Genomic DNA, 13739 nt, shown 5'->3' on the forward strand with positions numbered 1-13739 from the left:
TCCCTCCCACTTCTCGTGAGACCTCAACCGCACAGTCTCGCGAGCATTGCCTAGGGAGTTCCCATAGAGGCTGCCGAGCGCGGGTCTGCGGCAGGAGCGGAGTGGCGGTTTCCGTCGTCAGCTTCTCCCAGCAGGTAGGGGATGGAGTAAGTAGGGGGCGGGAGCTCCCAAGGACGTTTCGGGGCCCGCGTGACGCGGGTCTTGGCCTGGTCCCTCCACCCCGCCCGCGGGCAGCCGGGACGGATCTGGTCAGCCCCGGGGCGGCTGAGCTTATCACAGGCCGCCCGGCCAGGGCACATCGCGTTTCGGCCTGCAGGCGTCGGCCAGCTCAGGAGCTTGGCTTCATCTTGCCTTTTTGTAGGTCATTCAGCTAATCGGATTTGGTTTTGTTTACGAGGGTACGGTTGTCGTTTGGAGCTGGAAAATTCATCGTGGGCCCTGTCCTGTGAGAGGAAGGGTTTAGTCCTCTCAAAGGCAGCCTGGTAGTTCTATTTTAATTGTTGGAAAGTGCTTAGTAACATTGACCCAAAGGAGTTTCCACTTGGCCTCAAAGGAGCAGCCCAAGACTCGGCCTCCGGAGCGATTTGAAAGAGGTGTTTAGTCCAGAGTTAAGTACGTGGCACTCTCGTAGCGTACTGCCCTTTCCCAAACCCCAGAAGATGTGGATCATCGATCACAGCTAGCTTTCGTGCTAGAACTTTGTCTCCATGTTAAATCAGCACCAGGTCCTGGCACTCACTACTGGTTAATGAGAGCCGCACCAGCAGGGGCCAATTTGCCATCCCTAGTCAAATCTTTGCTTTGAGATGGCATATATTCTATTTGATGGTAAGATCCTGCTCTTTCTCACTCCCCCCCCCCCCCCCAGCTTAAACATCCTCTGTTCCTGCACTAGCTCTTTCCCGAGCATTCCTTCCAACCCAGTTCAGAGTTAAGTTTTTAGAGGAAGACTGCACTAGTGGGGAGGAGCTGAGAGAGGGAGACAAAAATTCCAAGCAGGCTCCGCACGGTCAGCAGAGCCCGATCCCATGAAACCACGGGATTGTGATCTGAGCCAAAGTCAAGAGTCAGAGGCTTAACCGACTGAGCCACCCGGCAGCCTCTTTAAAAAAAAACAAAAAACATGCTTTGGGGGGCGCCCAAGTGGCTCAGTCAGTTAAGCTACTGACTCTGGATTTAGGTGCAGCTCATCATCCCAGGGTCTTGAGCTCTAGCCCCATGCCAGAGGTCGGGCTTTGCGCAGGGTGTGGAGCTTGCCTAACGTTTTCTCTGTGCCCCTCCCCTGCGTGCAGGCACATTCTAGAGACAGACAGACAGACAGACACACACACACACACACACACACACACACACACAGGTTGAAAATCATGCTGATTCAGCAGACCTGCATCTTGTTACTTCTGTACCAGGTGACCTTTCTTCCGTTTTCCTGATGGTAGTGTAAGGTGACTTTTGTTTTTCTAACCGGACACATTTCCATTCGTTTTGTGCTTCTGCCCTTCTGATGCCAGCCTCACAGATTTGTGGTCTCATTTTTATATTAAAAAAGGGCTGGGGGCCCCCGGGTGGCTCAGTCGGTTGTGTGTCCGACTTCGGCTCAGGTCATGATCTCACGGTCCGTGGGTTTGAGCCCCACATTGGGCTCTGTGCTAACAGCCCAGAGCCTGCTTCGGATTTTGTCTCCCGCTCTCTGCCCCTCCCCCCCCCACCCCACTCATGCGGTCTCTCAAAAAAAATGAACGTTAAAAAAAAGAAAAGTTAAAAAGAAAGGCGTGGGAGGGGGCACTAAGGTTTAGATAAGCTGTACACCTAGCTTGGGACTTGAACTCACAACCTTGAGATGAAGAGTCGCTCCTCCGGCCGAGCCAGCCAGGCGCCCCATCATCGCCCTAGTTCTTCCATCACGTAGACACCCTCTCTCCGTTCAAGGTAGTGCGGAGCTTTTTGTTATCACTACATTAATTTTAGTTGTCCGTCTCCGAAGCAGCTCAGGTCAGCATAGCCATCAGTGACGGCTGCTGTTCACACCCCAGGGAGAGTCCAGTCTCTGGTCATGGAGGGTTTCTTCACGAGCGCCTCAACTTCAGCTTCATACAAAGGTGCAGTTATTTCATCACAGACTTCTATTAGGCCTCTAGGACCAGGAGGGGCTCAGCACTAGAACATTCAGGAGATTCTTTGCTGCGTCGAGGCTAGTTAATCCCGGCCTGCCTCTCGTTCTCGTGTTTTCAGCTTTGCCCGACCGCTCGCAGCTGTTGTCCCTACCCGCGCAGCTCCCCCCCTGCAGGCGTGGAGCCCTTCCTACGTGCCGGGCTCCCCTGCAGGCGTGAGGGATGGGTGCTGGGAGACAGACACAGCCTCCGTTCTCTACGTCATCGTCCCCCAGCTGCCTAAGTAGCTTCCCCTTGCCGCACCCCGGCCCCTCATTCCCCTCCCTTGGGCCTTTCCTACAGTGCTTTGAAAGCTTCCTCCCGTGGTAAGCGAACTCCCTCCGTCCTCAGTCTCCCCATAGAACGCACCTACCTTCTGCTAGTACTTCAAGTATTTCCTTTTTTTCATTCCTGCAGGTTTTTCAGCCTCGACGGCTGTTTTCTGCTCCTGAACAAATCCTCCCCAGTTGAGCGGCTTCGCCAACGTGAATTTATTCTTCCAGTTCCGTAGCAGCCTAGAAACCCAGCACGGGCCTCCCCGGGCTGGAATCCAGGTATCCGCAGGGCCGTGCTCCCCTCTGGAGCAGGAAGCGTGGCTCTCTTTGTGCTTTCCAACTTCTCGAGGCCGCGCGCGTTCCTTGGCTCCCGGCTCTTTCTTCTATCTTCAGCCCCCGCCAGCGTGGCGTCTTTGTGACCCTCCTTCTGACTTTGCGCGTGGGCCTCTCTCTTCCACTTTTAAAGAGCGTGGTAATTATATTGGGCCCACTTGGCTCGTGCAGGCTCCTTTCCCGATCTTGAAGTCAGCTGACGAGCGCCCTCAGTTCCACCTGCAGCTTTCATTCCCCTCTGCCCGTACGTTAGCACTCGAAGATTTTCGAGACTAGGATGTGGACACCGCGGGGCGTGCTGTTCTGCCTGCCACCACATGTTTAGAAGCGACGTGTTCGTTTCATCCCTCTTTTTTCCCTTTCCTATTTCCTTTCTTGGCGAATCGACTCATCTTGATATTCTGCTTGATCATCTCAGGCAGGCATTTGGGAACATCCTTGGTTCTTGCTGCTTCCTCAGTTCCCCAGTTTAATCCGTTGCCAAGTTCCGTGTAGCCATTTCCTCCACACCCCGAGACCTAGTCGTCCTTGGAGATGCTTGAAGGGCCCCTGTTTTGGGTGATGGGAAAATCGAGCAGACACATACACACACACACACACGGCAGTTGCTTTATTTGTATTACATACTGTAGCTCTAAGTAATACTTGCTTTGCGGATGGAGGGAAGGTTGAAGAGGTTGGAAGCTTTAAAAACGTTTCAAATCACTGTTCTAGAGCTGCACCGTCCAATACAGAAGCCACTAACCACATGTGGCCTTTTCAATTAATGAAAATTAAATGAAGTTCCAGATTCAGTCTTGCAGACACAGTAGCCACCAGCGGCTACCACATCGGACGGTGCAAACATAAAACATCCACCCCGCCGCCGGCCCCCCCCCCCCCGAAACTTGAGTGTATCAGCACAGAATTCTAAAGTGCGTCTCCCTTTTGCCTACCACCTGGGCATAATAAGCCTCAAATACTAAAGGAGTAACCTTCCAGTTTTTCCCCATAGAATCCGGTAATTACAGTACTCCTTCAGCTGCTGTGAAATTCTTGGCAGTTCAAGTTCTGCCCAGCGGGACGGTTTGTGACATAACCTTTATGTGGTTATGGTTCCTTCGGTCCCCTTTCTGTTTATCCTCACCCTGTACTGACACTCTGCAGGTATAGGAATGAGGCTTAGCTTCCTTCTACGTGTATAGTGTGCTGCTGCTGCTTAAGTGTTCGTACCGAACGAATTAAGCCCTTCCCTTGGCACACTCTAGCCGTGAAACCTATTGCAATTAATGAGATCATTGTCGACTTTGTTGACATTTCCAGCTCCCATCCCCCTTCCCCTTGAGAATTTCTTTCTTTTGAGAATCACTGCTGATTCTCCTGGTTCTGCGTAGCTTTTATAGCATTCCTGCTTGTGTTTGTTACTCAGTTTTACCGTTTGGGCCTTTTTCTCATCTTCCCCCTCAGACTTTTCTGTAAAGGGTCGGATGGTCTCTGTCGGAGCTGCCCCACTCTGCCGTTCTGTTGTCGGGCAAAGGCAGCCTTAGACCGTAACGAAAGGGTGGACAAGGCCAGATTTGGCCTGCGGGCTGTGGTGTGCCAACACCTGCCCCAAATAACGTTTGAAGTCCTCTTGGCCTCATCGTGCCCAAAGAATGTTCCCATCTGCTTTGTCTTCCAGTCGTGGGCCTTCCAAATCCAGAGGTAGAAGTGCCAGCTGTCCCTCGATTTCCTTAACAAAGGTTGTACTGGTTAGGAAATACGTTTCAGGTGTTCTGATGTTCTCTGTGAATGAGCAGGAGTCCCAGTGTGGCTCGATGAGCCCCGGGCTCTGACATGTGTCACCGTACACTCCGTGAGACTGTATACTCTCAGGTAACCAGATTGCTGCCCCGTGTGGAGGCCGTAAGGGTCCACACACCTCCATGTGCGTACGCTCCTCCATGCTGTTCTAGATCACATTTGCTGAGCACCTCCCGTGAGCCAGATGTTGTTGTGCCTGGTGCTTCGCACCCCCGATGTTGGGGTGGTGAGTTCAAGCCCCAGGTTGGGTATAGAGATTATTTAAAAATAAAATCTTAAAAAAAAGAAAAAAAAACAAAGGAAGACACAATTTTATATTCTAGAAAAGATGGAAGAAATCATAATCCAAAAGGAAAGACATCTGAGGCATTAAGAAGTCTTAGAACTAGGATTAACAGGTTTGCTGAAGAAATAAAATGAAGACAAGGTCAGGGGGGAAGCAGTCGCAGGGGAGGATCCGTGCTTCTGTGGCTTTTAGCATCATCAAAATCTGCATGGACGGACAGATGGGCGGAAGGATTTCTGTATGTATTTTTAGCACAGGGTCTCTGGAATCAGACAAAGCTAGGTTCAGGTCTCGCTCTGCCACTTACTGATGATGTGACCACAGGCATGGACCTTAACCTCCCAATGTCCGTTTCCTTCTGGTGGAAGAAACAGAACGATGATGGATCCCTTAGAGGGACCTTGAGGATTACACAGCATCGGGAGTTGCACGCTCCGTGGACTGAGCCAGCCGGGGGCCCCATGTCTTCCTTTCTTATGAATATTGCCGGAGGAGGAGGCATATCCTAGGCTCCTGTATTTGCAGAGACTTAGATTTGTAGTATACATACTTCAGGTAGGAAGAGGACAAAATCACCCTTTATTCGTTTTTCCCATTGTTCGTGCTAATAATGCTAACTGGTCCAGTCCAAGTTTGGCCCAGCTTACTCTGAATATTCTAAACTCTCGGGTCACGAGGATGTTGTTGTTATGATTTGGTATCAGCGGTCTTCCAGGTTCCCTGTGAAAACTCAAGTACTGGCTTCTACAGGACATATCCCAGGCATGTAATCTGTATAGTCCAAAAGCCAAATGTCTATGGCAGTAGAGTGGAAAGCACGACAAGCTTTGTGGTCCCTGCTGCAATGTCAAGTTTAAGGAAAAAATTGAATTCTAGACTTCTTGTTAAACCTTTTTGGTTTTCAGTATGGAGTACTAAAAGTGTGTGTTATTTTCATTTAATTAGGAGCTATATTGAAGACAATGTCTGGAAGCTTCTACTTTGTAATTGTTGGCCACCATGATAATCCAGTTTTTGAAATGGAGTTTTTGCCAGCTGGAAAAGCAGAATCCAAAGTGCGTAAGGAAACATAAACAATTTCGTAAGCGTGATTTATGCTGTTGCAATTATAAGGGTGTGGTGTGATTTTACAGCCGGGGGAGGTCTGGACCCGGGAGGTAGCTGGAATCCACCACGGTTACATGAGGCTTGCTCCCCAGTCCCACAGGGTGATAGAAGCCACCGAGGGACCGTCCTCTGAGTCGTCGACTCACCCTTACATTCAGCACACCCTTGGCACGGACGAGCAGGAGGCCCTGGGTCTCTTCTCTGACGCGTGCTTCCCCGTGCCCCCCCGTTCTGAAAAGCTGCTCCGTGAGCGCGTAGAAACACACTTCCAGCTGCTGTGGGGCTGGAGGAACAGTTGCTACTGACCGGAAATGCCACGGAAGCGCATTCCGCCCAAGTGCCATTTCCATCAGGACCTACGCGGCAGGTCCATTTACACCTGGGAGGGTTGAAGGACCCTTGCCTCCGTGTCCCCCCGCTGCCCCTGAGACTGGCGCGGTTTGCAGGGACCTTCTGCACCACCCACTGACTGGGTGCCCGCATGCCGTCCTCCCCGGCGACGCCACCCGACTTCCTTGTTGCCGTTCAGAGTAAACGTAGGGTCTGCAGAATCCCTGGGGGCCTCCCGTCTCTCTGTACTCGTCTGTGTTGCTGGTGAACTGCCGGCAGGTTATGCTGTGTCTCTCCCAGCTTCCAGAATAAGCTTTCACGTCCTTCAAGACAAGAACTGAGTTTTGAAATGAATCGTAACGCGTGATGTCCAGCGTATGATGCTTTTCAGCTACTTAAATCTTGCCACTCAAATGCGTAGGAATTTGTGTTCTCTGCCAGGTGCTCTGTCGCCCCAGTATTTTCCCACATCCACGTGAGCGCGCGGCTCATTACGACTCTGTGTCGGGGTGTCTCCGTACAACGGTTGCCCTGTGGCACAGGGCTGCTTATGTGGTTTCTCGGGCACGTAAAAACACTTTGTGGCGTGACTTGACCTTAGCCCTTCTGTTACCACTCACCTTCTTGAGGCAGTTCTGCGTTTTTCTTCTGACCTCGTGACTGGTCATCCACGTAAAGTGAGGGAAACACGGCGGTAAGCCGGACACCAAATAATCTCTTTCTCTAAGGAGTAAATTCACTTCGTCACGGTGACGTGCGCGAGGTAAACCTGCCTGGCTGCGCGGGGGATCCCGAGGCAACTGGCGGCCCTCCCCCAGCCCGGTCCAGGAACCGCATCCTCAGCAAGCAGGTCATATTAAGGTGCCTCTCCCAGGGCCCACCCGACCGAGCACCGCGGACCGGGCAGCCTAGAGTGACCGAAGCTCGCGGCCTCGCGGGTCCGAGCACGAGGCGGGGGCAGGGCCAGCGCCCTCCGAACGTGCCAGGGAAGGCCTGTTCCAGGCCCCTCTCCTAGCTTCCGTAGCCCCTGGGCTTGTGGCGGCCTGCTCCCCACGCGCGCGTCTGTCTCTAAACTGCCTGTTTTAGAAAGGCACCAGGGATCCCGGGTTAGGGGCTGTCGTGCCCTAGCATGCCGACCACGTCTGCAGTGACCCTCTTTCCAAATAAGGCCACGTTCTGAGGTACCGGGGACGGGGGGTAGGACTTCGGCATAAGAATTCAGTTCAGCCCATAAGAAGTGTGCTTTGAAAAATCTATCTGGAAATAGAGAATTCCACGGGAGTAAGACCATTCCAGGTTGAGAATTCCCGCTCCGCACTGTGGTGGGACAGTCCCGCCTCTCCCAGTGAAGCCCACGTGAAGGACGCTCCGCTCTGACGGGACCGTGTCCTGCCGCTGAGACAGGTGCCGGCTCACAGCCGAGGCGGAGCGTGGCCTCCCGCCGCTCCCGGGTCCCCTGTCACGTGAGCTCCGTCCGCCTGAAAGAGGCCTGTGCCAGGCCTTCGAGAGCCCCACCTCAGCTGTCTCGTGTCCCTGCGCTTGCCCTGTGTCCCCCGCCCCCCGCTGACCCTGAGACCCAAGCCAAGGTCACCTCTAGCTCTCCACCTCCTCGGCTCCAGCCTACCTAAACTGCCCTCCTTTATCCATAACCACTTACGTATTTTTTCGCGTCTTCCTCTAAAAAGATGTGAATGTCTTTTTTTTTCTTTTTAACCTCCTCTTTCTTCACATGCTTCAGTGGTTACTGAATTTGGTAACTTCTTTCTTGCAGAATTAGAAAAATAATCTGTATAATTTGTTGAGCACATTCCATTTATTAGTGGGTTGGCTGTTCCTACTCGTTGACTTTTAGCTACCAAATTAAAAAGCAGACTGTGAGATGAAAACACTTAAGATCTTTTGTAAGTCCCATGACAGTAATAAATGAAGTAAAAGCAGAAAATGCTCCCCCACCCCCGAAAACTGCGTAGAATTTACAGAATGAGATGGTGGCGTTCTCGATGCTGTCTGCAAATATTAATCTGCTGCTACTCACACTTTCGTCTAGGATGATCATCGTCACCTGAACCAGTTCATAGCTCATGCTGCTCTCGACCTCGTGGACGAGAACATGTGGCTGTCGAACAACATGTACTTGAAAACCGTGGACAAGTTCAACGAGTGGTTTGTTTCAGCGTTTGTCACTGCAGGTCATATCCTTACCTTTGTAACGAAGGTCTCCAAAGGTTGGGGTGACGAACTAGAACAACATGGGACCTCGATGCCAGACTACGAGTCTGGGGACTTCAGAGTGTCGGGTAGAAATTGCCATTTAGGGGGCTACTTTTATTTTTTTTAACAGGAAAAAAACCCCACATTTTGTTTAACGGATAATTTTAAAACCAAGTCTCCTATAAAACTAAGGTTAATCTGAACGATATGGTTGATTTTACTTTATTTTATAGTTATTTTCTAACTTTAAAAATTATGTTTTCTTTAAGATAAAACCTAACTTCAGACCCAGTTTACGTATTTTGCTTTTCCGTCACAGAATAATACAGTGCGTGTGACTAATTGGAAGGGTATCCTATCACCTGAGTACTTTTCATTTTTCATTTCTAAGATTATGCCTTAATTATTTTACATATGAGATTCATTATGCTTCATGACATAAGGCAAGAAGATGGAATAAAGAACTTCTTTACCGATGTCTACGATTTATACATAAAGGTATGGTGTGTTCTGTTTTCAAATCCGATTGTAGAAAGGGATTGCAACTGTGACCGGAAACTGGCCCGTGGCAGCAACTCCCTTATATACGGTGGTTTCCAGCTCAGACTAGCTCTGCCCCCGTCAGAAGTAGCCCTTGGTAACTCCCCTGTCGGGCATGTCTTCCCCGCCAGGCTAACGTGTGCTTAGGACAGAACTCGTGCTGGTTATTTTTAAATTGGTTTCAGTTTCCCCCTTTTGGCACAGAGTTTTGATTTTATCAGGGAATCCTAAAAAGGAAGGAAGCAGGCTACATGCATAAGGGAAATTGCTTCGTAATTTTAATCTAAAATGTTCTCCATCTGCTTTACAAGTAAGTTACAATGCAGTGACTATATAGATCATAAACTGGTGGGAAGTTTACCAGTCACTCAAGGAGAATGATGCCACTCGCCTATCTTGAAGCTTAATTAGAAAAAATAAAATATTACTAGGACGTCGGTGGTTAAACTGCACTGCCAGAAGTATGTTCTTAGTAATTTAAGTGTTCTGTACTTCGACAGGATTTTTTTTTGCATATCAGCACAGTTAATATTCCTAGTGAGAAGTAGCAGATAAGAATCTTTAGCCCTCTTATAAAGATGGACAACATCAAGTGATTTAAGCTGGAAAAACTGGTTAACTCCTTTTCCTTATTAGTGATTCCATTTAACAGTTTTCTCCCATATATTATGATATAGTCACTACACTGTTTGAGAAACTGATCACTTAGCCATGTGTTAAAGGACAGTATTGAAAACCAGATTGTTGAAGAAATTACATGAGAGTAACATAATAGCAATGTGGTATAACTTCTTTTCTTTACCTGTGAGCATATGGTAGATTTTCGTTTCATGGCCAAAGGGCCTTACTGATTAATCCATATATTTATAATGAATGTGAGAAGATCAGTATTTCAGACGCAGGGTGAATCCTGAAAGTTTGTTTAGCTTCCATGGGCAACACTTATCCTACCACCATTAGTTTGCCATAAGTACTCCTCAAAACTAAAACCCCAAGGCAAAAATTTCCCCAAGGGGGTGTTACTGTTAACAATGGAACGTTTTCGTGCAACTTGAAAACATGATCTTCAGACTTTCGTTTTGGGATGTCTTTGATGATTTTATTTAAAACGTTAAAGTAATTTCCTTCTAGAGATCTGTGATTTGTCAGCCTTTTTACTTTGACAAGCTCACTGATGCCTTCGTCTTTCCTAGTTCGCGATGAATCCGTTTTATGAACCCAATTCTCCTATTCGATCGAGCGCCTTTGACAGAAAAGTTCAGTTTCTTGGGAAGAAACACCTTTTAAGTTGAATGCAGAACAATTTGGAAATAAACAACGTCACTACAATGGGGTATTCTCAGGAATGTGTACATTGTAAGTAACTTGAGTAAATAGCCTGGAAAAGTTTTACCTGTGGTCTAAATTTATCTAAACCTAATGAAAATCCTTATATATTTCAAAACAGTACATTCAGTTTCTTAACGATTGTCAATCGATCGATATTTGCTTGGGAACAGTGTTATTTATAAACTCTTTATAACCTTGAAAATACCTTTATTCTAAAAATTAAGAATGAGCTTTTGACTTGACTCATTCAGATAGCTCGATCTTGATGTCGCGATCCGGAACCAAATGTCATTGTCAGGATTTGGTAGACAGATTTAAAGCTAAGCTTCTGCAGCAGGGAGTGAAGCTGACGGCACGCACATGGGCCTCCATACGTGTAGAGATGTTGTTACGAAACCGCACAGGCGGCACACGTAGCGCTGCCCAGGAAGCCGGAGCGGTTTTCACGGTGCCAGATGCCACACGCCTGCCTCGGTCGACGACCGGGGATAGTGATTGTGCTATACATCTAGAATCCCGGGTCCGGGTCTGTAAAATGGGGGGCCGGGACCAAAGTAACAGGTTATGTTCTCATACTGCCTTTCCCTCAGACGGTAAACTAAAGATTAAGTGAACCGGTGGATAGTTCGACTAGTAACAAATTGTATCTGTCAAACTGTTAACAAAGAAACGTTTACATTGCGTTAACGTTGGCATTCTTTGCTTTTTAGGCTGTACGCCAAGGGGGAGGGGAGAGCTCTGCTGCGATAAGTGGGATCTTACTGTAAGCTGGTAAATGTCCACTTAAATACAAGTAGTGTGACCACATCTGTTCCGTGCAGATGGCGAGCACTGGCAGAATTGTGTTCCATCCCGAGTAACTTGGGCGAGTACTTCTGTTTGGTCTCATACCCTTGTGTGAAGCTGGTGCCGTAATTGCTTGCCCCATCCGTCTCTTTGGTTTCTTCAATAAAGGTGTTTGTCCGAGAGCGTGGAGTCTCGTAAGCGCCGCTCACCCGCCACCGCTGCTGCTGTGGTCCTCTTTCCCCCAGTGAAGGTCCGCAAACCGTATCTTAACCCATTTTGCAGAGTTCGGAGCGCCTCGGACCGGGTGCGGGAGCGGAGCTGTGGGAGCGGGGGGGACCCCGCTGACCGGCTGCCGGCCGGAGCCCGTGGGGACCTGCTGCGCCCTTAATTAGCCCGGAGCGTGCGGGGAGGGGAGCGGCGCCTTGGCCGCAGGGGCTCGCGGGGCACCCCGCACACAGGGTCCTTCCCTCCAGGCTGTGAGGCGGGGCTGGGGACAAGGAGCGGGAGCCCCGTGGGAGCGGGTTACCGTAGTCCGGTGTGTCCGCCTGTGCGCGTGACTGCCTTCGAAGGGGAGGGGACGTGGGCCTCGAAGGCGCGGAGAGAAGCGGCGCCGGGACCCGGGGCAGGGGCAGGCCATCTGGCAGGGGAGCCGGCAGCGCTTAGGTGTGGTGGGAGGGGAGGTCACGCTGAAGGCTCGGGAACAGAACACAACGGCCACGGGTGACGTGAGTGGCGCCCTACCGAGCAGAGGAGGTCAGCACTAGACCTGTCGCGTGTGTGAGCGCTCCCAGGGCGCCCCGAAGGGAGCCCGCAAGTCTGCCGTCCGGCCGTCCTTCCCCGGGCCCGCGGACGTGCGCGTCCACTGGGGCTCGGCGGCCCTTCCTGCTTGCCGGCCGCGGCGGGGACTTCTCCGCGCCCCCTGACGGTACAAGGGCCGCTTTCCTCCCCGCGCTCACTGCCCACGAGCCACTGGTATTGTGAGAGAGGTGGCGTCGCGGGGTCACGATCCTGAAGGGAAAGCGTAACACGCGTTTCCACAGAAATGTCCAACTCGAGGTTTTCTCAAGAGGAGGACCGTCTAGGGGCGCCTGGGGGGCGCTCGGTAGGTTAAGCGTCCGACTCGATTTCGGCTCGGGTCATGATCTCACGGGTTCACGAGTTCGAGCCCCACATCGGGGCCCCGTGCTGACCGTGCAGAGCCTGCTTGGGATTCTCTCTCTGCCCCTCCCCCGCGCCCTCGCTCACATTAATTTAAAAAAATGAACATCTAGGATATTTTAACTTCAACTAGGGAAGTCTTCACAAGGCGGTGACAAAAACGTTACCCCATCGACGCAATCGTACGTGTCCAGCCTCCACACCGCACACTGCGTTTGCTACACCGGCTTCAAACGTCCATTTGCCCATTCTCCAGGTTCCGTTTTGCCCTCTAGCGATGACCGGCCTCAAAGACGTCCCACCAGAAGACACAGAAGCGCGGGTGCCCGCCGCCGTGTGGCGAGCAGCGGCACTGCAGCGCCGCCCGCCCCCACCGGGCCCCCCTCCCCGGACCGGCCGCGCGCACAGTCCCTCCCAGCCGCCCGCTTGGGGGCTCCGCAGCTGCTTCCACCAGTCCGGCCGCCCGGCCGTCTCGCCTGCCCCGCCGGGGTCACCCGCTGCTTTGTTCCCCAACTCTCGTTTCAGTATTTCTCGTCTTTGTTTAAGCAACACCAATCAAAGGACCTTTTCCTTCCTTCAAACGAATCAGATCTGCCTTTTGCTCCTTGTTAAAGAGCTTTACCATCAGCTCCTTCTATTTCTGTTTGAAGACTGAAGACATCGGGTCAGGTTTAGTTCCTCCTCTTAGTTGTCACATGTCAGTACTGTGCTCGGTCGGGCAGCCCCCGGATCCCTTTAAGTCACGGTGTTAAACTGAATTACTCTCCCTTCCCACCCGCCGGTCTTCACACGCGTGAAGATCTGTTCCCTGGCCCATTTTTTGCTTCCCAGCTCTAGACCCCTTGACCAACTAATCCCCGAATATTCTGCTCAAAAAAGGTTACAGAAAAGCTGTAGTTTTTTAAAAACCTCTACAAGTATCAAAACCATACACCATGTAAATACCTACACACATATATATGTATTATGGGGGGAACTGTGTCCCCCTCAAAATTCGTATGTTGCAGCCTCAGTCCCTCAGAACGAGACCGTATTTGGAGACGGGGCGCTGTAAGAGGCGATCAAGTTAAAATGAGCCCGTTAGGGTGGGCCCTAAATCCAATCTGACCGGTGTCCTTGTAAGAGGAGGAAACTTGCACAGAGAGACATGGGGGGTGTGGGGGGAAAGAGTACTGCACACAGGGTAAGGTTATCTGCAAGCCACGGAGACACTAGGAGAAACTTAACCTACCAACACCTTGATCGTGGACTTGTAGCCCCCAGAACTGTGAGAAAAATTCCCACTGTTTAGGCCACCCAGAATGCATTTCGTTATGGCAGCCCCAGCAAACTAATAACAATATGCTTTCCTCACATACTAAATAGCTTGATACCCAAGAAACTGACACGTGCCGCCTCCAAGGACAGGAACTGGGTGGCAAGGTTAGAGATCTCTGTCCCTTATGCCTTGTG

At 50.8% G+C, this 13739-nt stretch overlaps 1 protein-coding gene across 3 annotated transcripts; it reads left to right on the top strand.

Annotated features, from left to right (window-relative positions):
* The first annotated feature begins 2 nt into the window (after positions 1-2).
* Positions 3-11311, top strand: TRAPPC2 (trafficking protein particle complex subunit 2). Of its 3 annotated transcripts, XM_081794194.1 has the most exons (6): positions 60-134; positions 2568-2635; positions 5772-5881; positions 8311-8454; positions 8886-8972; positions 10208-11311. In XM_081794194.1, the coding sequence occupies exons 3-6, from the start codon at positions 5789-5791 to the stop codon at positions 10304-10306; spliced, it is 423 nt and encodes a 140-aa protein (XP_081650320.1). In that variant the 5' UTR covers positions 60-134; positions 2568-2635; positions 5772-5788; the 3' UTR covers positions 10307-11311. The 3 variants fall into 3 exon arrangements, with proteins under 3 accessions (XP_081650318.1, XP_081650320.1, XP_081650319.1); XM_081794192.1 differs by lacking the exon at positions 2568-2635 and having other exon boundaries at positions 3-134; XM_081794193.1 differs by lacking the exon at positions 60-134 and having other exon boundaries at positions 2617-2704.
* The last annotated feature ends 2428 nt before the right edge of the window (positions 11312-13739 follow it).

Source organism: Panthera onca, chromosome X (genome assembly GCF_046562875.1).
Source record: "Panthera onca isolate mPanOnc1 chromosome X, mPanOnc1 haplotype 2, whole genome shotgun sequence".
Taxonomy (NCBI): Eukaryota; Metazoa; Chordata; class Mammalia; order Carnivora; family Felidae; genus Panthera; species Panthera onca.